This window comes from Crocodylus porosus, unplaced genomic scaffold, assembly GCF_001723895.1.
Source record: "Crocodylus porosus isolate Cpor-Errol unplaced genomic scaffold, CroPor_comp1, whole genome shotgun sequence".
Taxonomy (NCBI): Eukaryota; Metazoa; Chordata; order Crocodylia; family Crocodylidae; genus Crocodylus; species Crocodylus porosus.
The window spans coordinates 34,608,926-34,632,555 of NW_017728911.1; the positions used below are offsets into that span (position 1 = coordinate 34,608,926).

A 23,630-nucleotide genomic window follows, 5' to 3' on the forward strand; every position below is an offset into this window, starting at 1 on the left:
AGATATTAGGAAGAACTACTTCACTGTAAGGGTGGCCAGAGCCTGGAATAGGCTTCCCAGAGAGGTGGTGCTCTCACCTTCCCTGGAGATCTTCAAGAGGAGACTGGACAGGCACCTGGCTGGGGTCTTATGACCCGTCCCACCCCCAGTGCTCCTTCCTGCCTCAGGCAGGGGGTCGGACTCGATGTCTGTCTAGGTCCCTTCCCGCTCAGTGATTCTATGATTCTAAGCCAGCAGTGTGTCCTTGTTGCCAAGAAGGCTAATGGCATCCTGGGCTGCATTGGTAGGAGCATTGCCAGCAAATTCAGAGAAGTGATTATTCCTCTCTTTAGCAGTGATGAGGTCACATCTGGAGTCCTGTGTTCAGTTTTGGGCCCCCTTTACACAAAGGTGTGGACGAACTGGAGAGACTCCAGTGAAGGGGAGCAAAAATGGTTCAGGGGCTGGAGCACGTGACTTGTGAGGAAAGACTGAGGGAACTGGACTTCTTCTAGAGAAGAGAAGACTGAGGGGGGATTGAACAGCAGCTTTCAACTACCTGAAGGGGGGTCCAAAAGAGGATGGAGCCGGACTGTTCTCAGTGGTGGCAGATGACAGATCAAGGAGTGACAGTCTCTAGTTGCAGCAAGGGAAGTTTAGCTTAGATATTAGGAGGACTTTTCTCACTAGGAGGGTAGTAAAACACTGGAACAGGTTATCCAGAGAGGTTGTGGATGGCATCTTTGGAGGATTTTTAAGACCCAGCTAGACAAAACCTTTGCTGAGATGATCCAGTTGGGAGTGGTCTTGCTTTGAGCACGGGGCTGGATTAGATGTGACCTCCTAAGGTCTCTTGCAGCCCTCATTTTCTGTGATTCTATAGCTGCTCCTGCCCTGCTGCCTTTCACCTAGGAGCACCACATTTCAACCTTACTTTCCCCCATTCACTGCCTCCAAAAAGATAAAATATCACAATCTTCTTCTTTTCTATTTAATTTTTTTAAATTTCAGAATGTATCAGCAGTAAAGAATAAGTTGAGCAATGATAAGTTTAAATTTCTTTGAAGACAGAGTAATCATCTGCCATTCTCTTATACAGTACTCTTACTGTCTTATACATGTAAGAATGCTATTGTGAACACACTTTCATGACTTCAGTCCTGAATTTGACCTTGTTAGATAATTTTACTTCTAAGCTGTTGTGAAAATCATTCTGCTGTGCCTATTCTGTGTATTGTTTGTTAGCCCAGTAAAGAATTTTGGTCAATAATTAATAAACATTGATCTGTAATTGGGCTAAATTAACTTTAAGGAAAAGAATCTGAAAAAAGGTGAGTTCTTAAATTTCAGGCTAGTTACTATATGTGTGCATTTGTTCAGTGTTAAGCAAAAAGCATGAGAGAGCCTTATGCAAAGATCACATTATTATATTAGCGAGATCCGGGCATATTAGAGGAAAATAAATGTACTACAACACAAATTTTCCAGCAGGTGGCAACAGCTGATTAACTATCTCCTATTTTCTTCTGAGACTTCTGTCTCTCACATTTCAAAGACTCATTTATTATGAAGGTAGCAGTTGCTGCCTATTGGTTAAGCTTGAGTTACCTATCATTCTTAAATCAGGGGTGCAGTATCTTTGTTGTGTATGAAAAGCATATATATGCATATGTCTTTCTAATACTATATATTTTAATATGGTGGAGAAATATATTCATAGAAAGAGCATTTTAGGAAGAACTGTTGTATAAATTTAGATGAAGACTCAGGGTGACCAGAATGTAGATATGAAACTGATTATTTTGTCAAACTGTGTTGGTTCTTTATTAAATTCATTTCCAGGTTCTGTATGCTGTGTGCATCCCATACTGTTAAAATTGGGATTTTAAAAAGTAAATTCAGTCACTAAAATTTAAAGTAAATTTCCTAAATAATCAAACCTCCATAACCTTACGTGCCATTTTTTGACACAGCTACTAGCATAACATTCAACATTTTCCCTAGTTGATGTTTGTTTGTATTTGTGAGAGCTATTCAAATGTCGACATGCAAGCCGGGTGTGTCACGATGTAGAAAATAGGCATATATATTCACATGCGCATAAGGAAATTGATTGATGGGTTTGGTGATTGAATTAACTGCAGATGATTTTTAAGTCATGCCTTCCTAACTACCAATATAATCAAGTAAAATATATCTTATATAGGTGGCAGACTTGGATACCCCCCTTCCTTTTTACTGGCATGTTAAATGAGTAAGCAGTTTATTTCCGGGTTTTTTTTTTAACAACCTACAGTTTCTCACCTCTAGGTCCTTTGCTTTAAACCTCTTTTGAAGAGCAAGGTCTTGGTAGTGCCTCCATCAGCTTTGGAAGGCTTGGATGCCAGTTGCTTTATAGGCACTTTTAGGCTATACAAGAACGATACGAGTGCACTCTCTTTCATTGTTCTGTCTCCAAAGCTGAGTGGTGCTGATTTTCCATTAGTTTAGTTGAAAGGACAGTTGTGCAATAAAATCAGGGAAGTGATAATTACCCAGAACTAACTAATTATCATAGCCATTTTCAACTTTGTGTGACCTATGTGGCATGCAAGATATACAAATCATTCTTCATTGCACCTCTATGATGTTTAGAGTGAAGAAAAAGATATATTACAGAATGTGGATTACAAATGAGAGTCACTGTAGCTGAAGGGTGGGCAAAATATGGCTTGTAGGCTGGACCCAGCCCTCCAAGGGGTTTTATCCATCCTGCAGTGGGTCCCTCAGCCCTGCCCAGCCTAGCTGTGGGGGGCAACCTGTGCTGTGGTGCCTCTGTCTGATTCTACTGCCCCCAGGCCTGCAGTGGGGCTGGGGTGGTGCGACAGCTAGGTCCCCCTTCCCAGCAGCCTTGGTGGTAGCGGCTTCTTTGGGCCGCCATCACTAGTGTCATTGCTGCTGCCAGATCTGGCCCTGCTGCCTAGGCACCCCAGCCTGTCCACCTCGTACCTGCTGCCAGGATGCTGGACAGAGTGGATTGTGGGGGGAGAGGGGTGTCTCGATGGAGACTGGTGTGGGTTCCCCATGGGCAGGGTGTACTCTGCCAGATGGATGGGATGGGGCTGTGGGCAGCCAGGGAGTGGCATCCAAGAGCAGGATGAGCAGGTGGGACTGGAGCTGGGATCTTGGGATGGTAACAGTGTGGGGCTGGGGCCTGGGGCAGAGTCACTAGATGCTGTCTGTATATCCCTGTGACAGGGGTGTGCTGGGAGCAGATTGTGCCCATCCTGTCCACCCAGCTGAGTGCCCCGCTACCTGCGGGGGTCTCACACTGATCTCAATAGAGACCCTAGGGCCAGGGTTGGGATAGCTGGGCAGTGACAGCACAGGGCTGGGCCCGGTGGGGCAGAGCCACTTAGGGAGTTCTGGTGAGATGTTGTGGGGACATGGGGCAGGGGGAGGTGCTGACCAGGCCTGCAACAGCTCACCCAAACTCCCTAAGTGGCCCTCTAGCCCAAATAATTGCCCACCCCTGCCTCAGTTCAATATCAGAGTGGGGTCTGCGTGAATCACGGTGGGGACTTACTGATTTTCACGGGTTGATCATGGTGTAAAGTTCTAATTCAGCCATTATTTCACGGTGGCCCCGCCCCTCAGCTCTCATTGGCAAAGAGGCCCCGCCCCTCTGCTGATCGATGGAAAGGCCGTGGGGAAGATAAGGGACAAGGAGGTGGCTGCTATTTTGGGTGCCAGCTGCCATTCATGTCACCCCACCTGTGGGTGCTGCTTGGTGGAGCAGCCCCAGTGGGAGCGCAGTGGGGGAGGGAGAAGGATAAAAAGGCAGCAGCCGCCATCTTGTCTACTGCCCTTCATGCCACCCTTCCAGTTGGCGCCTTCCGCTCCTGGCACCGAGGACTGCTGGCTCCCACTGGGGAGCCAGCATTTTATTTTTAACAAGTCTTTATTTTTGGTTGATTTTTGTGAATTTTGTAGTTTCCGTGAAATCCCCAAAACTGGGAATTAAGTAGGGCCTTGTATACAAGAGCAGCACTATTATACAGATAATTGCTTAATGTACAGTTTCTTGTTACAGAAGCTTAATGCTCTGAAGAATAAGAATTATATATAACAATAATATAGATAAGAATTCCACAATTAGGAGGGAGAAAAATAATCAAGGATTTTTGTTCTGCAGTCTTGCATGCAGTCATTGTTAAAACAAGGTAATTCTTGGAGATAGAGTGATTGGTGGTTGTGACCTAGGGAGCCAGGAAAAGCCGAAGTGTATTTAATGCCTTTTGAGCATAATCTAGCTTGACAGGTGCTGCGTTTGGCATAGATCAGTACCTTCTGAGCTCTCCGAGTCTCAGGAGCAAATTTTATTCTGATTTACTATGTGGGCGCATTTAGAAATGACTAGTTCTGCTTTAACAGAGGATGTATTATCCAGAGTGTGTTGTGTACAAATCAGTGGGATTGTCTCAGGGATTCAGGACACCAAATTATAAGATTGTAGCGATGAGTTATCACAGTTAACCAGATTTTGCTATGCTTAATTTTCCTTGCGGGATTCTTCAAACGTAATGCCACCCAGGTAGGACTGGTAGAGTTAATAGGGTAACTGGGAAAATGAAGGAATTATATCCTGGGAACATTTAGCTATGAGCCCAATACAGCATTCAGATGTTTTCTTTTGTAATAACCCACTTGTGATGTAGCTTGTTGGGGTGGTCACTAAAATGATTTGGGCCCATAATATGTTTGTTTTTTTTTAAATCCTAACATGTCTCTAACTCTTTTTTTCAGCCAGAAAACCTTGCACAGAAGCTTCCAAACCTCGTGGAACTGTGAGTTTTTGTTGGAGCTTTGACAAGTTTGCTTACACTAATCAATCTCATATTGCTTTTTAAAGCAGAGATGCGGTGTTTGTATATAATTTCCATTTTACTGTGTAGTTTTTCTTTCCCCTTGTTGACAGAAGGAGGTGCTTGGCATGCAGCTACGCTCAGTCCCAGGTTGTCAGTATTTTCTATGACAATTTTTTTTTGTTCAGATTATGTTTGGTGGGAATGCCAGTGTTTCACTCCAGTCAGCAAGTGGGTATATTCTGTGCTTTGTGCCAGGAGTCGGCTCAAAGGTGGCACCGTCTTGGTTGTATTGTTTTAGCGATTAGGCTCAAAAATGTCTAAGTTAAGGATGGTGCACCAAACTCCTGACCTGCAAAAGACTTGTAGTGTAAAGGAACATTTCCTCTTCCATTTCACTTTCCTACAGATATGATATCAATGCAATATAGCAGGACCGTCTGACCTTAGGGGGATAAAAGGAGTCATGGGCCTGGGCCTTCTGTTTCCCAAGGATGGGAAACAAGGAAATTGTGGGGAAACGGGGAAGCTGTGCCCAGCAGTGGAGACTGAATGATAGTGCCACCAGACCCCCAGCACTGCTAGGACAGTTGACCTTCAAGTGATGCTCAGACAGGTGTAGCCCCAGGAGGAACAGGGGCCACAAGTACGTTCAAAGTGTCAGTGATCAATGTGTCCTGCAAGTCGCATTAATTCTTGCAGCTGGCTGCATTCTTCATCGACACACAAGCCAAGCCATCCACTGCTAAGAGTTGTCACAAGTTTATCAATGGCTTTTGTTCATGGTTGTTTGACTTGGAGAAGGGTCCCCTTGCCACATGGCAAAAGCCAAGCTGCAGGGAGGGGTGGGCTCCTGATCTGCACCGGACTGAGAAAGGGGGTCCCCAAGATAGCTTTCCCCTTTCCAGTAATAGGGGCTGGGGGGACATTCCTACCCAGTGAGTTCTCCCCCTTCCTTAGCAGGAGCCCAAGGGACCATACAAGCATGGTAGGAGGATGGAAAAAAAGCCTGAGGGAGGGCATAGGCATCTAGGTGCAGTCAGTAGGCTCCCATCTAGCCACTGTGCTCCCCATTGCTCTGGCTGCTTCTCTGGTACCCACAGTCTCTGGGTCAAGGCAGCTTGGCTGAAAGGGGCCCTTTAAACTTGCAGCCCGTGGGGCTGGGATGTTGGGGGGGGTGGTGGTTGAGGTGGGGTGGGGGCTTGTGATGCCTCTGTAGCAGCACTAGCAGGGACCAGGAGTGGGGTCACACTGCTTATGCAATGTGTAACCCCCATGTACTCCAAAGCTGGACAGCCCTGCAGTATAGTGTTTAACATCTTGTTAAAGCAAATGTAAGGGAAGTATTGGGTGTCTTAGCAGAATAATGTGTTATCTGAGTTCATCTTCTGACTTTGGCCTTGAAAACTGCACCTTTCCAGCACTCATGTCTACAGCGTGTTTTCTAACTCAGTGCAGGCTCCTACTTACTTACCAGATAGTTTTGCCTGGCATTTAAGGTCCTTATCTATACTCTGAAGCAGCAGAACACTTCTGTTGTAGTTGATTCACTTAGTGCTTCATATTCAACCATCAGATACGTTCACTATTACCATGTAACATTAGAAAAACCAGTATGAAATTCAAGTTTAGAATAGATGAATTTAAGAAGCTATAAATAGTAAAACAGAGCTTATTAAGTTAGTTCAGCTTGCTGTTCTTTTATTATTGTGTACATTTTACTGTTCTATAACTTACATAATACAACACTAAATTTAATCCAAGAGAGAGAGTTGGTTTGATGGTAGAGAAGAAAAATAATTAAAAAGATACCATAAAATACCCAGGTTTAATTTTAAACGAGTAGTTTGTCACTATGTTGGTCCCTAAAGTGCTGACTTGTTACTTTAAATACAGATGCATTATTTTAGAGAGTTAGTGGAGTGCACAGTAAGTATTCTTTTGAGATTAGAGAAAGTAACTGCCTTTTCAAAAGGTTTATGTAGTCTTTTTTGTCTGCAATCCAAAATACACTGTTCAAACTATGTGAAATAAATTGTTCTTAAATAGTAGTAGATGCAGCTATTACCCACTAGGGAGTGCTAAATACATTTAATCAACCTCTTTTAAAGAGGTAATGGAGCCTGTCTAGACTTGTCACTGTCTGAGACCAAAATTATATTTTTCTAAAATTTAATTTAGTTCTACATTTTTTTAAAAAGTTATCATCTCGATAGGTAAGGGCTTCATATTTATTAAGTGAAGGTATAAGAATTGTATGTACATCAAGATGTATGTACTTGATTTAGGGATTTTTTTGTTTGTTTTTACTTTGTTTAATGGGAGAGGGTCTGTGATAGAACACAGTGAATCCTGGTGACTGCATTTGCTTTATTTTTCAAATTTATGATTTTGATTTTTATTTATAATAAAGTGAGAAAATGTGCTCACAGGCATTGCATTTAAGTGTTATAATAGTAATAATTGTCCTTGCATTCTTTATACTAATCTTATATTCATGATAAAATATAAGAGGAACCTTGGAACATTTCAGATGGTGCTTTGTACAGTTTACCATATACTGTTGTGATCTTAGAGAGAAATGGCTGTGAGGCTGTTTTTCTTTTCCAATTTCAGGTTGAGTGTTTTGCCAACTATTTATGCATTGCAAACCCTTCAGGGTAACAGGTGTTTTTCCCCACCTTTTTTTCCCCTCACAGGTACCTTCATTCGAATAACATAGTTGTTGTACCTGAAGGTAAGTACAATGCCAACTTCACATTTGTAGACAGAAAACATAAAATATTTATGTTATCTCTTGAAGGCTCAGATCGAGCGAAAACATTTACTCTATAATATAAAGTCCTATTTCTCCTTGTTTTCCAAAATATACTACCATGGGCGTAAACTGTTGATAACATCCGTGTTTGAACTACATTTTGTTAAATTTTCAAATGCACTTAAATGTTGGTCCCGTGAGTTCTAATTACAGGAGGTAAAAAGGCTAAATGGCACTTATCAATAAAACAGCCTTCCCAAGTCTGTCCTTCTCTCTCAGCCAGCCGTTGCATCTGATGCTATTGCTTTAGTTGGTTGTGATAGGATTTAAACTGAATCTGTCAGTAATTGTATTAGCCTCTCTGTTCCTTACACTGCCTTTGAGAGCAAATGTCTAGGGACCAGTGTTAGAAAATAATTTTAAATTTAGTCAGGGCAACTAGCTTGGATGTAGGTAATGGCAAAGGGAAGGAGAAAGTAGTTTCACAGGAGAGTTGTGGCTGAGAACAAAATAATCATCTGTGGCATCTCAAAAGTGATTTGTTTTTTTCTGTTTTTCTGTGTGCCAACGATATTGCATACTGTTTACCAACACTTGAACTCCGATGACATTCAGTTATGAGCCCAATAGTTTTAATATCTCTCAATCTGCTCAGACATTGTTATTAGATATTGAGGCCTTTTATCATCCATAGTCCTATTATGGTTTTAACATTACTTCTGGGTCACATTCATTTCTTTAATCTGTTCTTTCATAAGCCATTGGCTCCCTGGTTAAGCTGCAGTTCCTGGACTTAAGTGACAATGCTCTGGAAATTGTATGCCCTGAGATTGGCCGTCTGAGATCCTTACGTCACCTTCGATTGGCTAACAACCAGCTGAAATACTTACCAGCAGGTAAATGTGATGAATTTGGAACAGTGACAAAAAGAAATGTGCTCTGTAACAAAATTTGTATATGTGTTTTGCAGTTCACCCTACCGTTCTGTGATCTGGTGAAGACAAATTCGTTTTGGAGAAGAATGGGCAGGGGTTGCTCCTTAAACTCCACTTCTTATAGTGTCTAACACAGTGCTTGAAAAACAATAAGCAGTGATTTTTTTTTCCCTGTAACTTGTTCCTTTTTGACAGTGGATGTGGAGTAAAAAAAAGCTGTGTGTGTATTTGTGTATATACATATACAGTTCTATATAATATTCTTTGCCATTTTATCAGTTCCATTCTGAGCTCCTTGGAAGAGATCCAAAAACTAATGACAAACTTCACTAGTATAAAAGGCTTGTCATTATGATTTTATGGAAAGTTAAAGATTCAGTCCTAGTCTTTTCCTTCTCCTGAGTTTCCCATACACGCGTTTTCTAAAAAGATGCATCTCCTGTAGATTTGCCGGTAGCCAATGTTCCCTCTAAGGAGCAGCAGTCTGTGAGCATGCCGCCTCGGTCTGGAGTGGGACAGTTACTAAAGGGGGCTGGAGCTGGGTGCCAGGGGCTGGAGGCTGGAGCTGGTGGCTGGGGCCAGGGGCTGGGGCCGGAGCCTGGTGTGGGCTCTGCTGGCTCCGGGGAAGTGCTCCGCTCCCTTGCATTGGGGTCAGGGAGTGAAGCACTTCCCCGGAGCTGGCGGAGCCCATGCCAGATGCCCGCCCCAGCCACCATCTCTGCTCTGCCTCACCTCGGGGAGGAGCCGCTGCCTGCCCCAGTGAGGCTCCGCTGGCTCCGGGTCATGCCCCTGGAGGCCATGCCGGGGAGTGGAGCAGTGTCCGGGAGCTGGTGGAGCCTCACTTGGGGCAGGCAGCGGCTCCTCCCCAAGGTGAGGCAAGGCAAGGATGGAGGCTGGGGCGGGCGTCTGGCACGGGCTCCACCGGCTCCGGGGAAGTGCTCCACTCCCTGACTCTGATGCGGGGGAGCAGAGCACTTCCCTGGAGCTGGCGGAGCCTGCGCCAGGCTCCAGTTCCAGCCTCTCCTGGTGCACAGCCTTCTCCTGGTGTGGCCGCACTTTTAGTTGTGCGCAACTGCGCATGCACGCACCTTAGAGGGAACCTTGCAGGTAGCGTATCTACCTCCCTGTGGGACTGCATGACAATTTGTGATCTCAGTAGTTAGAAAAATGAAGTTTTATTTAAAAAAAAAAAATCTGAACTGGGGCTGGGGAAAGTTACCTTTAGCCACTTTTTTCAGTGGCTTTTTTTTTTTCTGTTACTTAGCAAAGCATTTAAAAGGAACTCCTTTCTCAACACATGAGACTCTTTTTTGATTTTTTTTAAAACTTTGCTTAGGGTATCATTGTGTTTTATCTGTACAGATAATCAAATCTAAGGTTGGCATTGCAAAAAACTGGCCTAATTGAATCTAAGAGATTCAGCTTTTAGCTGGAATTTTAACTAATTTTTTAATGTGACCTTCATGTATTTACATTTTGCATTCCTTGGGAAACTATAACTGCTGCTTAAAGTTTTGAGTTCAGAAATTGAGCAGGCCTGTCCTGTTTTTTTTCCAGCCATAATAAAATAAGTTTTTCAGAAGAATCCAGAAAGCTGCAGTGATTAAAAAGTAGAAATTGTTACAACTGTGCAGATATTCTGGAATGAAATTACTTAAGCCTGTAAACATTGTAACTCAAGTAAAATTTTCATCATTTTTCAGACATTCTAAGCTCGAAAGAAGTGGCTGAGTATGCTTGTGTTCCTTATAGATAATTTACCTTGTGGTATCATACCATGAAAGAAAGATTTGTTCAAAGGAAAAGTGACACGTTTTCTGCAAAGCTTCACACATGAGCATGAAAAGGTTCCACAAAAGAAGACTTTCAAAAGGATAATTTACATTACTGAAGAATCGATTGTGTCTACCACTTTTGATTAGGACCTGCTATTGCCGCATAGAGGAGCTGCATTTATTTGCTCTTGAACAATACACAAACTATTCAAAATTAAGCTTCCTCTCTCAATGCGCTAAAAGGTTTGGGTGCGTGACGATTTCACACAGCTAGAAATAGTATCACAAGTAGTCCACTTGTACATTAAAGGTGTTATTGGTACAGGATCTGCCTACACAAAGAACTTAATGCTACCGTTACTAACATTAACTTTTGCCAAATGCTCACAGCCTTTGCATGCCTGGGTGTCATGGAGGCTTTAGCCTTATCAATCTGAACAAGATTAATCTTTAATTTTTGATAGGGTGTGCTCAGCTAGTCTCCTGCATTGAACGTTTCCTACATAGTACTTCCTGGAGGGGGCTTCCAAGCGCGTTTGAATAAGCTGTTGTGTGATAGCATATGAATAATATTTTGTTCTCCTAGTAAATTTCTCCTTTTAGGAAAAGCTTCATTTTTCAGTGCTGGAGGAAATGGAAAGACAATACTAGGGATGACTGGCATTATGACATTTGGATAGAAGGCTTCAAAGAGGCTACTTTTCATTACAGTGATGGTACAGATATCATGAGACCACACCCATGAGACTGTTAAGCAGTATTTACGCAGAAATGCAAGCACCGTTAATAAAATGGATGAAGTTGATCTTGAATTCATTGTAACCTTTTTTAAAATCTTTGTTTGTTGCTAGCTACCTCTTGTATGAGTAGCGCCACTACTGTTAAGGAAGGATATATTCATCTTCCTTCCTCTTAGTAATCAAAAGATTTTTTAAATAGTAGCCATCTGAGTTACCAAGGTAATAGCCTGACTTAAAATAGAGCTTAAGAAAGACCCAACAGCTTGCAGGGTACATGCATTAGTTAACTGTTACAGTTGCTTTTTCAAGTGATGACCATTGTTTTCATCCTGGTTTAGTTTTACATGAAAACAAATCTGTCAGTTCCTATTTGTGTGAGGTGCAGAAGCACTCCATAACTAGTGTGAAGGCGTTCCTAGACAAGCAGCAAGTTTTGCTGATGACTGTGGAGGATCCAATAATATCAGCAAATAGTGATCAGCCATTCTGTAACCAGACAGGCTAACCCATAGCATAATGAAGTTTCTGAGTAAAACACTTCTGCCTTGACTTTCAGGATACTGAGTACTCTTAATCCCTTTTGAAGCCAATGGCAGTCATGATTACTGAGCAGGGTGAAGCCCTGAACCTAGTGATGCTTTTAATGAACTTGATGCAACTGGGACAGTCTGTAATGATTGCAACAACATGGACCTTTTCAACTGTTGACAGGGCAGTTCCAGCACAGTAAATGTTTTGGGAGAAGTTCTCTAGCAAAGTCATGCATGATCTTCCTCAGTTGTGGCTGTTTCAGAGCTGTAACAAGCCATTAGGATCCATATAAATAAACTGTTGTTGTGCTATTAACTTCATATGTCCCTCCCACCCAGTTTTCTTGTTAACATTTTGACTTTAGATTTGTCTTACAGGGCACAGAAATATAAATCTTATTTTAAAAAATAATTGACGGGGGCAAAAAGTTTATTGTATGGGGATGGACTAATGTGTTCTTCTGAGTCTGGAGAGCACCTAGCGCATTTTGGCACTACCAAAGTATAAATAATAATCTTCCCTTTATACTTTACAAAGGCCATGGATACTGTCATCCAATGATTAGATCATACTATTTGGCCTCAAGATACCTTTTTTAATGTCAGCCTCTCGCACTGAATTAGTTTGACTTTTTTTTTTTACTCAGTTTTTAGATATTGTAAGAAATGACTTACCCTTCAACTTAAATATTAAGACAGATGGCAGAACTAAACCCCCATATAAATAAATAATTCAATTTAGGGCTTAAGTAATTTTGTCCAGAATAAAAGCACATTTCTTCAAATACAACAAAACAATTGGTTAGAAGAATATGAATATTATTCATATGCTTCAAGTTTTTAATACATTGCTGGTAGAATTAATAACTAGACTGACATCTTCACATTAACCATCCTTATCTGGATCCTAGTTTCAAAAACACCAAGAACTGAAACTCTTCATTTTTATAAAAGGACAACTGTTTCAATGAATCACAGATGATTCTATGTTACAAGAAAAAAGTGTTATGTGAGGTTCAGTGTTTAGAAAGTACTCTGAGGTCTTTTTGTAATGAACCAGCAAAAACATTTGATCTATAAACTATGAATTATAAAGGGTTTAGGATTAAATGTATTGGCTGTCTTTGCTTGACATTGGTAAACAGACTCTTTGAACATAAAGTATATATTTTTTTATACTCACCATTAATTCTATTAGTCTTCTAAATTCTTGGGAGCTGTAATTAAACAACTGATGCCCAAAATGGATAATCTCTTTTGCAAGTTCTTTTTACATGATGGATTCTCCATGATGGCTCTTCAGATCACAAGGCACAGGGTATACTTATAACAGTACCAGAATGAGCTGGTATATCAAGTATTTGTTTACTAATTATATCTAAATTGTAAAACCTGATTTTTTGCTGTACATATCAAGAGCAGGGTTGCCCAACTTTTGGCTCTGCAGGCCAGCTAAGTGGCATGGGGCTGATGTGCTGGCCAGATCAGACCCTGTGTACTAGGATCAGGCCCTGTGCCACCTCTGCGTGCCGAGGTTGAGCCCTGGGGGGCCTATCTGCCTCTGCTTGGTCCCATCATGCTGGGATTGGGCTTTGGAGACCCTATGAAACCTTTGTCCGTTTCTGTGTGCTGGGATCAGTTTCCGGCTGTATACCATCCTGCACGCCTGATCTGACCCGCGTGGGCCAGATGACATGCTGCTGGGGGTTGGATCTGGCCTGTGGGCCGAGAGTTGAGCACCTTTGATCTAGAGGTTTCCTTTTCTTTTTACAAAGTGTAAGTGTACATGTGTTAGATCAGAATTGTTTTCTTCGCTCTAGACCTGTCACTCTTTGTGCCTCTGTTACTCTGTAATTGGTCCTGTTCTTCCACTTCTGATTACTCAGTTTTTGATTGTCATAATAATGTGTTTTAACCCTTCTGTTTTTATTTAAATTATTAATAGCGTTTTTATGTAAGAACTTTACAGCATATCTCTTTTTTCACCTGAAATCTTTTGCAGGCTGTTGAGTAGATACTTCAGAGATAAGTTGAAATCAAAGGAATTTTTGACATGTGATTTATGGCTATATAGGCATTGTTATTGTCAGAGTTCAGCTTGATTTCAAGTCTAAATGTTATCAAGATAAAGTGCTATTTTTTTTCATGCTATGCAGTAAATTCAGGTCTCATTGCAGTCACTGTATCCATCTTTTGGAAGTAGATGTTGTCGTTAAAACCAGGGGGAGTTATTCATTACAGTTTCCGTTAAGACTTTGCTTATGACAAGACTTTTTTATGTTATTTGAGACACGTGTTGCTAGTTAGACTTGCAAGTTGTAGCATCTTGTTTTAAAACTTAATTAAAAATGAAGGTATGTTTACTCAGCAAATGTTATCGTTAATTATAGATTTAACAAATGAAAAGCTTAATGTTTTGCCAAGTTTAGAAGGAAAATTAAGTAATTAAACACAGAGTTGGGTACGGGCTATGATCCTAACCCATGTTTGGCAGAATTCCCTCAAAAAAATGTTCATATCACTTTATAACATGCCAGAAAAATATTAGCAAGTATCTTTGAATTGAGCCAAATCAGCTTTCCTTGGATGTGTTTGTTGTTAGTCAGAGTACCAAAAGCCAAGATGTAGCGCTTTGGTTCAGTAATGTTACATTTTTACACGTTCTTGACTGGAGTGGTTTAGTTGGGGATGATCCTGCCTTGAGCAGGGAGCTTGTGAGGTCCCGTCTGTCCTCCTTTTCTATGATCCTGTACACAAACATGCTGTTAGTTTAATTGGGTTTGTAAAGCAGAGTTCCAGGTTGACAATGGCATAAGTGCATAGTGTGGTTGAAGAGAAATGCAGGTCTCTGCCATAATCGAACATGGGTTTAGCAAAAAATCCGTTCTCAAGGAAATAAGTGGTTTCCATTTCTAGTTGAGATCGCTTTGTTCAAAGTGTCTATAGCATCACTTGTTTGTCATTCTGCTTCTTTTGTGTTGAACCAAAAGGAAAAGTGTATTTATCTACCTTCAGTCATTTTTAAAATACATATAGTCACAGTATATAAGTTCTTTGATAGGAGTATACTGAATTTGTTTTGGATGTTGAGGTTCAACCATTATTTTTCCCTCTTAGTTTTAAATCTTTTGTATCTTTAAGGAAAATTATTTTAGAAGTAATGCTTAAACTTTGTTAAAAAACAGCTGTACAATTATAAACCTATTTTTCTGTACACTTTAGAGATCCTCTGCAGCTGATAAGGGAGTGTTGTTATCCTCATTTTACAGATGGAGAAATCTGCTGCAGGCCACACAGCGAGTCCCTGTTAGAGCCAGAATTAGAACTTGGGTGTTTCCACTCCCCTTGCTGGGACCACACCTTTTTGTGAGCTCGATTGCGTTATATTGAGAGAAGGGGAGATGTCTCTCTTCTCTGCATGAGAAGTAAAATGTTTTTCTTCAAGTGCTTTTATCGATCGTTTTTCTGCATTTTTTTTGTTTTGCATTCATACACTTATTCATGCTTATTCTTTGCTAAACATTTTTAAATGTTTCTTTGGCTTTAAATATGGAAACATTAGGAGGAAACTTGAGAAAAGCAATAAGGTGAATAAGATACTTCTCAACTGGAGCTACTCTTATAGAAGGTTGAATGAAGGAATGAAAAGGACCTTCAGAATGTCATAGTTTATAGTGAACTGTTAGACCTCACCCCTGAAAATAAAATCCTTTGGTCACAAACCCTTCTATTAAATATATAGATCAGCTGTAACTGTTGATTGCCACTGTGTGTATTTATACTTTTATAGATCCCAGGAATGTTAATTGATTACTGCTTAAACCGTTTTGCTTAGCAGTTTGCTTTACTAATTGGGGGCAAGGGAACCTTTGAGTCTGAAAAGTTGCATATTTGTCCCTTTTTACATTTTTTTTAAGTTGCCATAAAGTACAATATATGTATTTATTATTCACACAGATGAATATATTCTCCTGAAATACTTCTCAGAATTTCTCAAGTCAAGACTTCTTGAATGCCCTACTTAGTATTTTGGAATAGAGCTCAATATTAGGTATGTGAGTAAATCACGAAGGAGTGGTGCTTAAATGTTTTTCCTTCTCTCACTCCCCCCCACTCCAGCTACTCAGTAAATGAAATAGATTTCCACCGATTGAAAGAGTGCACAGCATGCCAATATTCTGTTTTCATTCTCGAATCTGGCTTTAACACATGCAGTCCTGTCTAATAGTTTTAATTTATTTTCAGGACCTTGACTTAGACGTGCCAAAAAGAAAAACGCTTGTAAATTTTGACTCCCCCACCACCTTATATTTTCATTACTCTTTAGTGCTGCTTCTTATTAGATTAAATTGCTCTGGTACCTCTTATGAACATTTATATATTTTCTAATGATTGTGGCTTTCAAAGTAAGGCACAACCCGATGATGTGGACCCTTTTCTTTAGCAGAGTTGGCATCAGCTTCGTCCTTTCTGCTTTCCTAATTTAGTAACATGTATAAAAATAGGCACGACGGGACAGGTTTGGTATGTCAGGCAGTCATCCAGGAGTGTGGTGTTTTTAAGTAAATGGACTTGCGGGATTTGAGGAAAACATAGATTAAGTTACATGAGCTTTACACTTCGCTAGTCCATAACTGTTTAAAGGCCTACTGTCCCTTAAATTCAGCCTTAATTTTTTAACACAATATGTTGTTTCCTTTAAAGCAGATTGGCATCTGGTATTTTTATCATTATTTATATTAATGTTCTCTGTCATTTACTTGAATACATCTATAAAGTGCTTGCTCTGTTTCATCCTTTTTTGGGCCAATTTTACTTTTCCTGTATAAAACTGGAAGGCAACCCAGTGGGGTGTGTTGCGTCCTTTCTGGAAAAAATGGAGCTCTGATTTTATTTCTGAAATGGTCAGTGAAGCGCATTTTATAGAGCCACTGCCAAGTCCGCTAATTACTCTGCAAGCAAAGAAAAGTTTAAATTATTTTGGCACAGATTTTGAACACCTGAATTTCTCCCAAGGCTTTAGTAGCTTGACTGAGACATAATTGTCACAATATCTGATATTTTCAACAGATCTAGTGAATGGCCACCCAAAGCTTAAACTGCTGTAGCGCCAGTTTATTCTCTTTGCTTCCATGACAATTGGGGCATATGCAACTGAAGTACTTAAGGCTGTTATATCAGTGTCAGTGGGAGTTTGTTACCTATTATTTCTGTCTTTCAAAATCTCCCTCTAAGATGCCAAAAAGTACAATACTCTAACTCAGTCCTTTGTTTCGTTGACTTTTTGCTTAATGATTCAACTGAAAAGTATAAGAATCTTGCACAATAAATAATTGTTTAATGATAAGATTGCTCTATTCTGCTTTTAATAGTGTTTTCTCAGATGCTGAAAAGCTAGGGAGTAAACATGAAGGTCAATAACTACAACCGTGTTTTTCTACTTAAACTAATATAAAACTTATTTTTCCCTATTACTGCTATCCTCTTGCAACACAATAACTCTCCTAGACTTTGGAAACTACAATTCACCTTAAGTCCAAACTACTCTCTCAAAGGGTGTATATTATTAAGTTCCTGTATATTTTCTGGTTTTGTATACATCCATATTCTTATGATAGCAGCCTGTGTGCAAGAGGCAATATCTTTTATTAGAGTAACTAGACAATTGCAAAAAAAATTCTCTTTATTTGCAAGCTTTTGGGCACACGTGCCCTTCCTCAGGCATAGGAGAATGCAAAGATTGTAAAATTTGTCCCAGGTAGAAATGAAAATGCACACATGAGCTTATTTTAAAAGTATTTTTTTTCTTAAGAAATCCCAAAAGAGAATAATATCTTAGAATGAATTATACTTTGACTTTAAAGGCATCTTGACCAGTTATTTCGTCTCAAAGAACTAAACACAGGTCACCTTTCGCAAAGCAGCATTTTGTACAGCTAGGATTTCATGTGAAGCTCAAGTATGGTGGCAACTAGTTTATAAAATAAAAACTGAAAATAAGTGTGAATTGTTGCAGTAATCTCTCTCATAGTTTTGCTGTTTGATTCTTTAATTTTTTAAGAAAATGGCTAATACTTTTGACTAGACCGTGTATTTAAACGACGGGGAGAGAAGCAAAGACGAAGAATATGAAAGACGCGCTAGTAAATTCCTGGAAATTTTACTTGAAACTGAAGTCTTTCTGTATAGACTCTGACCTGTACAGTGTGTCAAAATGAGTCATCTGTGTGTACAGAGCTGTGCACTATTCTCTGTTTGTCTGCTTACCACTTTTTATGGTTATTTTCTTTCCACAGTTCTGTGCCACTTCCTGCCTGTTTGAGGGGCTTTTGAAAGCCTCTTTGTTAGTATCATACAGTATTTCTTAGTGCACAACAAAAGGTTCATAATACCGCTGTATGCTGGCAGCAAAAATAGTAATGCTGGTAATAAAATCTGCAAAGATCTAGAGCTATGTTTTTCCAAGTTAAAATGTTTCTAAAGTATACAGTTTTATTCCAACAATTCTTTCAGGCAGGTTTTGGTTAGGCCTAATGGAGCTGAAACATCATTTCCAATGTGTGTAATAGAAAGTACGCTAAAGCCAAAGTCGTGTGTGTTTCACTAAAAGCTTGCAATGTTCCCAATTTTCAAGTTCATCACTATGGAATTACATAGCAGTTTTGCAGTATCGTCTGCTAAATGCTTGATTGTCTGTTCTAATCAGTAAACCTGAACTGACTAAAAAGAAAATAGCTACAGCAGTTGAAAAAAACTGTCATGACTTTCAGATCATGGCTTGAAATTTAAGTCAATACTTTTATATCTGTCCAGTTTATTGGAATCGACAATGCCATCTTCTTTTTTCCATAGGCATTTAAACAGAAGTGCACTTAAGAGAGAACTTCTAAATCACTGCAAAGACTTTCTCGGTTCTTTGCAACAGAAAAATAATTGCTCTATTGTTATTTTTTCATAGTCAAAAAACAAGTGAAAACTAAGACCTGACAGTTTCTGAGGAGTGCCTCAAGACTAAAGAGGGGTTTCCTGAGCCTAAACATGTTGAGAACCACTGTTCTAAATAGTCATTCAAAATTTAAAAACTCTCTAAGTTATGGGTTTAGAACATATTGTTTTAGTATAGCCATTAGTTTAATATGGCTTCTGCAGTGCGTCTCGTTCCCGCAGGTCCTTCAAAGTTTTACCAACTGTGCGTAGCAATCACTTCATCCAGCATCTACTTTTAAGATTCATCTTGAAAGCTATTTCTAGACAAATTAAATCTGGAATTGAGATTAAGGGTAGATAGGAGTAACTTGAAAGTAAAAATCCTTATAAGAACTTTTTCCCTTTACATTTTTAAATTTTAAAGCTAGGAATCCAGGAAATTAATTTAGAGTGAAACCCAAGTACAGTTAAGAAACCCAAAATGTTTAAGTATGGTAACAGTTGTATGGGAAGTTTACCTAAATATCCTTAATTCTGCTCCTCAAGTGGCTCTAGTTACTGATCTTCACCCTGCTATTTCTTTTGTTCCTTCTTTAGGGAATGTTATTTTTGGATCAGAGACTTTCCCTGTGGATTTTAAACAAGTCCACAGCTTTTATGTATGCTGACATCTTCAATGTGGCAAAAACTACTGCTTTGTGCATCTTGAGGATACTATACTGAACTTGTGAATGCGGTATTGGCTTTTATAACATATTTGATATATCAACATCTCTAATAGTATGTTACAGTACATAACTATTCCAAACTTTACTTACATGTAAATGTTATTTCAGTCACCCAGACCAAGAGGGTTGGTACATAGACATACAGTAGGTAGGTAGATAATAACCTGCATAACTAGGTGAGTGTCATCCTCAAGGAATCCTGTTTTTTTCTGTTAGAGAAAATCTAACACTCTGATTTAAAAAAAAAAATCACAGATTCTCTGATTTAAAAACCCCAAATCCACATATTTCCACAATTAAAATGAAATGCCACCGGTAGGCTTCCAAATTGCTTTACAAGTATAAATATATCAATTCAACATTGTATGAACACAATGTTGTATTGATCTATTTAAAGTAGTTTGGAAGCCTACCAGTGCCTCAGTCATTATAATAAATAAATTCTAAATACCTATATATTGATTTTTATTTTTTTTTTAAATCATGGAAAATCAGAGTTCCTCCTTCCCCCTTTGCTCACCAGGATTTGGGTCTAGCTGTGGGTCTCTCCCCGACTGCTTTGTGGCACTGAGCTGCCCTAACATACTGTTGCCCTGCCCATGACGTTGCCTCTCACTCCTGACCTGCAGCCCTTGCCTGTCACTCGCCCCCTCCCTCCTGGCAGCAGCTCCCCCCCTGCAGGAGGTGGGTGTGTGGGGGCATGGCGTGGGAAGGGTGTGGGCACAGGCAACGCCATTGGCAATGTGTCTGGGGGGTAATGGGCAAGCATATGCACTCCCAGATTTCTGCCCTGACAGCGGGGCACAAGGCTGCAGCCTGGCTGGATTGGCACCAGCCCTGAGCAGGAGTGCCTCTGTGGCCCAAAATGTGGGACCTGGCATGGGAAGACTTGGCACTGCCGCCACTGCCAGGAGTCCCACCCCAGCCATTCTGCCATGGCTGCCAAGGAGAAGTTCCCCTTGCCTGCTGCAACTGGGGGGCGGGTACAACTCTGTGCCATCGCCGCTGCACCCACTGCTGCCAGGCAGGCTGGAAACATCTTTCCTTGGTGCCCGTGGCAGTGCAGCTGTCACGGGACTCCCAGAGGTGGCAGGAGCAGCATGGAGTCACCCCACCCTGTTCCACCCTCCTGCATTGGGTCCTGCCCACAGGCCCACAGAGGCACTCCTGCCCAGAGCCAGTGCTAGGTTGCAGCCTCATGTCCCCTGCCCTGCTGTTGGTGTAGAAAATGGAGGGGGAGAACATGCCCTTCCTGTATCCCCCTGATGCGTCACCAGTGAGTGTGCCCAGACAGTCCCTGCGTTCATATGGCACCCTGTGCCTCCAGTCGCCCTCCCACCACTCCCCCCAGCCCCAAGCAGCTTGTTGCAGCCTGGAAGTCTACCAGCCAGCAAGGGAAATCCCATGGTTTCTCACTTCAAAGGGGAAAACCTACCTTTCTGTAAGGGAGATGGAAAACCCAGATCCCTGATCATCATGAAAGTTGAGATGACCAATTTTAGTATAGTTTTGTCTAATCAGGTATTTGTAAAATGATTCTTGATGTGGTTGTGTATTGTTTGTTGTAAAGAAGGCCTGACTGATTGCAAGCACAGCGCAGTGACGAGTAAGGTCTAGTTTTTGTGGTCACCCATGAAATGATTGAGGACAAACAACTTCTCTCTGATTCTGTATTTTTAATCTGTAAGGATATCATATTATTTTATGTGGTTAGCCTGTAGAAAGTATGACTACCTCAATTCTACAGAATTAACCTGGAGCAAATATGTGCTGAAATATACCCATTGTATGTTATTAACTATGTTTGTCTGTAGCAGTGTAGACCTCTCTTCTCCACAGACTTGAAGCCCTGCTCATATGAGGCACTTTCTGCTTCTGGAGAGTCCATATTGAAGATGTATAGGCAAACTACAGCTGACATCTTAGTATGAGCTTTGCAAGGTTCATCAGAATGTCAGAAAGCTTACCGAAGGGTTGTTGAAACCCGAGATTTATGCTTGATAGCTTTGTTGAATTTTGATGTACCTATAGTATTTAAAAACATACGTAATTTAAATATCATGAAGTTAAATTCCTTTAACTTGGCACGCACATATAGGTTTTCAGCATTTTTATATTTGATTTTATACACAAAATCATTCCAGAAGAATTTGTTTGGAGTTTTTCAAGCAAACTATTTCACTGTCCTAGCAACAACAACAAAAAAGCGCAACAACTTTCCAACTTTGTTTAACACTTAACAGTTGGGGTTTTTTTAATTGTTCCACGTCCATAAATGGCATGGGCGTATTTAGGAGAGGAAAAAAGGCCAGTTGCTATAGACAGACATGCCAAATTGACTTTAAATGGAATATTTTAGAGTAGGAACTGTGCTGAGGACTTATGAAGAGATTTATAATGAGAAACAAGGCTCATTCTTAAATGCTCAGCAGCTACTATCACATCCTAATGAACTGCTCACAAAATAACATACATAATACCGTTGAGAAACAACAGCTTGTGCACCTGAAAGGAAGAGCGTCAGCATGACCCTCCTGAGGCATGTGAATAGGGAATGCTGATAGAATTAGCTTACCGTATCTCCTTTAACTTCTTCCATCTTTCCAGCCGCCGCTCTTGGGTAGAGGGTTTCTGGAAGTCTCTCAACCTTTGATAATGACACATGGAGCCAGGAGCCACAAGACAAGAGTGGAAAGTTTTGCAGAGATACCAAACTTTGAAGAACGTTAAGTTGTCATTGCTGCTTTGATCAACTCTAGAGCATACTTTTGATAAAACTCAGATAAAGAGCTCCAGGCTGGAGCATCAAAATAATGCATCCTGTTTCTTTTGTTTTGAAAAATGTACTTCTACATGGTCTGTTGTTGAAAAACTGGATCTGCTTGGGAGAGCTGATTAAATTTGGCATGCAGACCTTAAACAATGAAGGTCAAGTGAGATTGTTTTACAATTGTGATCATTATGAATTTGCCTTAACATCTTTTGTAGAGAACTCACTTTGACACAATTTAATATGACAAATATAGCTTCATTGATGCCAGAGGGGGCGTTTGAATTGCAAACTTGTAATTGTTCTATTAACTTGTGTTGGTACTGATGTTGGCTAGTTGTGGGTGTGGGGTGCATGCGTGTTTGGGGGGCAGAAAACAAAAAAGGTTTCCTCAGTTTTCTGTTATTGTTCTTTTTCATGTTCAGATCTACCAATCCTTTGGCATCATTTTCATTACATGTCTTTTGCTTTACTTGAGAGGTTTTAAGAACAGTTTATACACTTGAATATGAATTTTCAAAAAAAGCTTACCAAAACTTTTTTAGGTTCTTTAATTGCCATGTGTGGTGTGAGAAGAGAGAAGGTAACTTTTTAATGATTCTTCTAGCTGATCTGATGGCATTACTAAATGCAGTTCTGCTGGTAATGGATCTGTTTTTACATTCGAGGTGGAGCAGGTAGTGATAGCCGTAATTAAGGTTGCCTAACTCTTTCTATTTTAAGCCTCTGTTTTCAGCTGCTCTTAACTTTGCCAAAGAGCAACAGTGTTAGTTTCAAACATTTTTATGCTTACACTCTGCCCCTGAAATTTTAGGAAAAGTTTGGAAAAACTGGCCATTTTCCTCCTTGTTTAACATTTTCTGAGCATTTCTGTAACAGTTCTGAATTCCTCCATGGTTTGGAGCAGGCACTTAAGATTTGGCATGGGACAGTCCTTATTCTAGGGAGGTGACTTGTGGTATCTTTGTGAAAATGCCTTGAATGTTGCCTAAGTAACAAACCTCTAATAGTCACCATTTTTTTACATGCTCAGTACAGTTTGTTAGATGCTTGTTTCTAAAATCCTTAGCAGTGCAGGCCTAGACATGCTCACTTACGTAACCATTACTCCAAGCATGTGCCTGGCCCTTTTGAGCCTCTTCTGGGGTATGCTGCACATGCAATAGAGTACAAGCAACAGCAGCTTTATATGGTCAATGTGATGTCTTGGGCTGGAAGGCAAAAGGAGACCTGAATTCTTCCAATTGCTGTTAATTTTGCATACCATTCACAGTTCGTACTATTGAGGAAGGTTTCCAAGTCTTGCATCCTCATTCCTCCCAGTTTACAGATAAAATAACTAAGAGTTTGCATAGTTACATCATGCAGAGGTGGCAATAAGGTGCAGGGAACTGATTCACAGTGGTGTGAAGTGTCATGGCTCTAACACCAAGGGTGGGAGCGAGCGCCCAGCCCAGCGTGCCTCCCATGGGCGTGTTGGGTGTGGCAGAGAGGGGAGTGCTTGCTCCCAGGCTTTGGGAGTCTCAGGGGTGGGTGACCTGTATTTGGGGATGTTGTCACTTTTCTGGTTTCCTTTATTTCCTAAACTTGAATCCAGTAAACTTCAGTAGGCTGCAAATGACCCAAGTCTGCAGCATGTTTACC

At 40.6% G+C, this 23,630-nt stretch overlaps 1 protein-coding gene across 3 annotated transcripts in view; it reads left to right on the top strand.

Annotated features, from left to right (window-relative positions):
- Positions 1 to 23,630, top strand: part of LRRC28 (leucine rich repeat containing 28) — a 76,880-nt gene that overhangs the window by 10,283 nt on the left and 42,967 nt on the right. For 2 of the 3 annotated variants that reach the window (XM_019533788.1, XM_019533789.1), the window contains 3 exons: positions 4,765 to 4,805; positions 7,523 to 7,560; positions 8,340 to 8,477. In XM_019533788.1, coding sequence (XP_019389333.1) covers positions 4,765 to 4,805; positions 7,523 to 7,560; positions 8,340 to 8,477 — 217 coding nt within the window. Of the gene's footprint in view, positions 1 to 4,764; positions 4,806 to 7,522; positions 7,561 to 8,339; positions 8,478 to 21,823; positions 21,942 to 23,630 lie in introns of those variants that run through there. The other variant, XM_019533790.1, reaches the window with a different exon arrangement.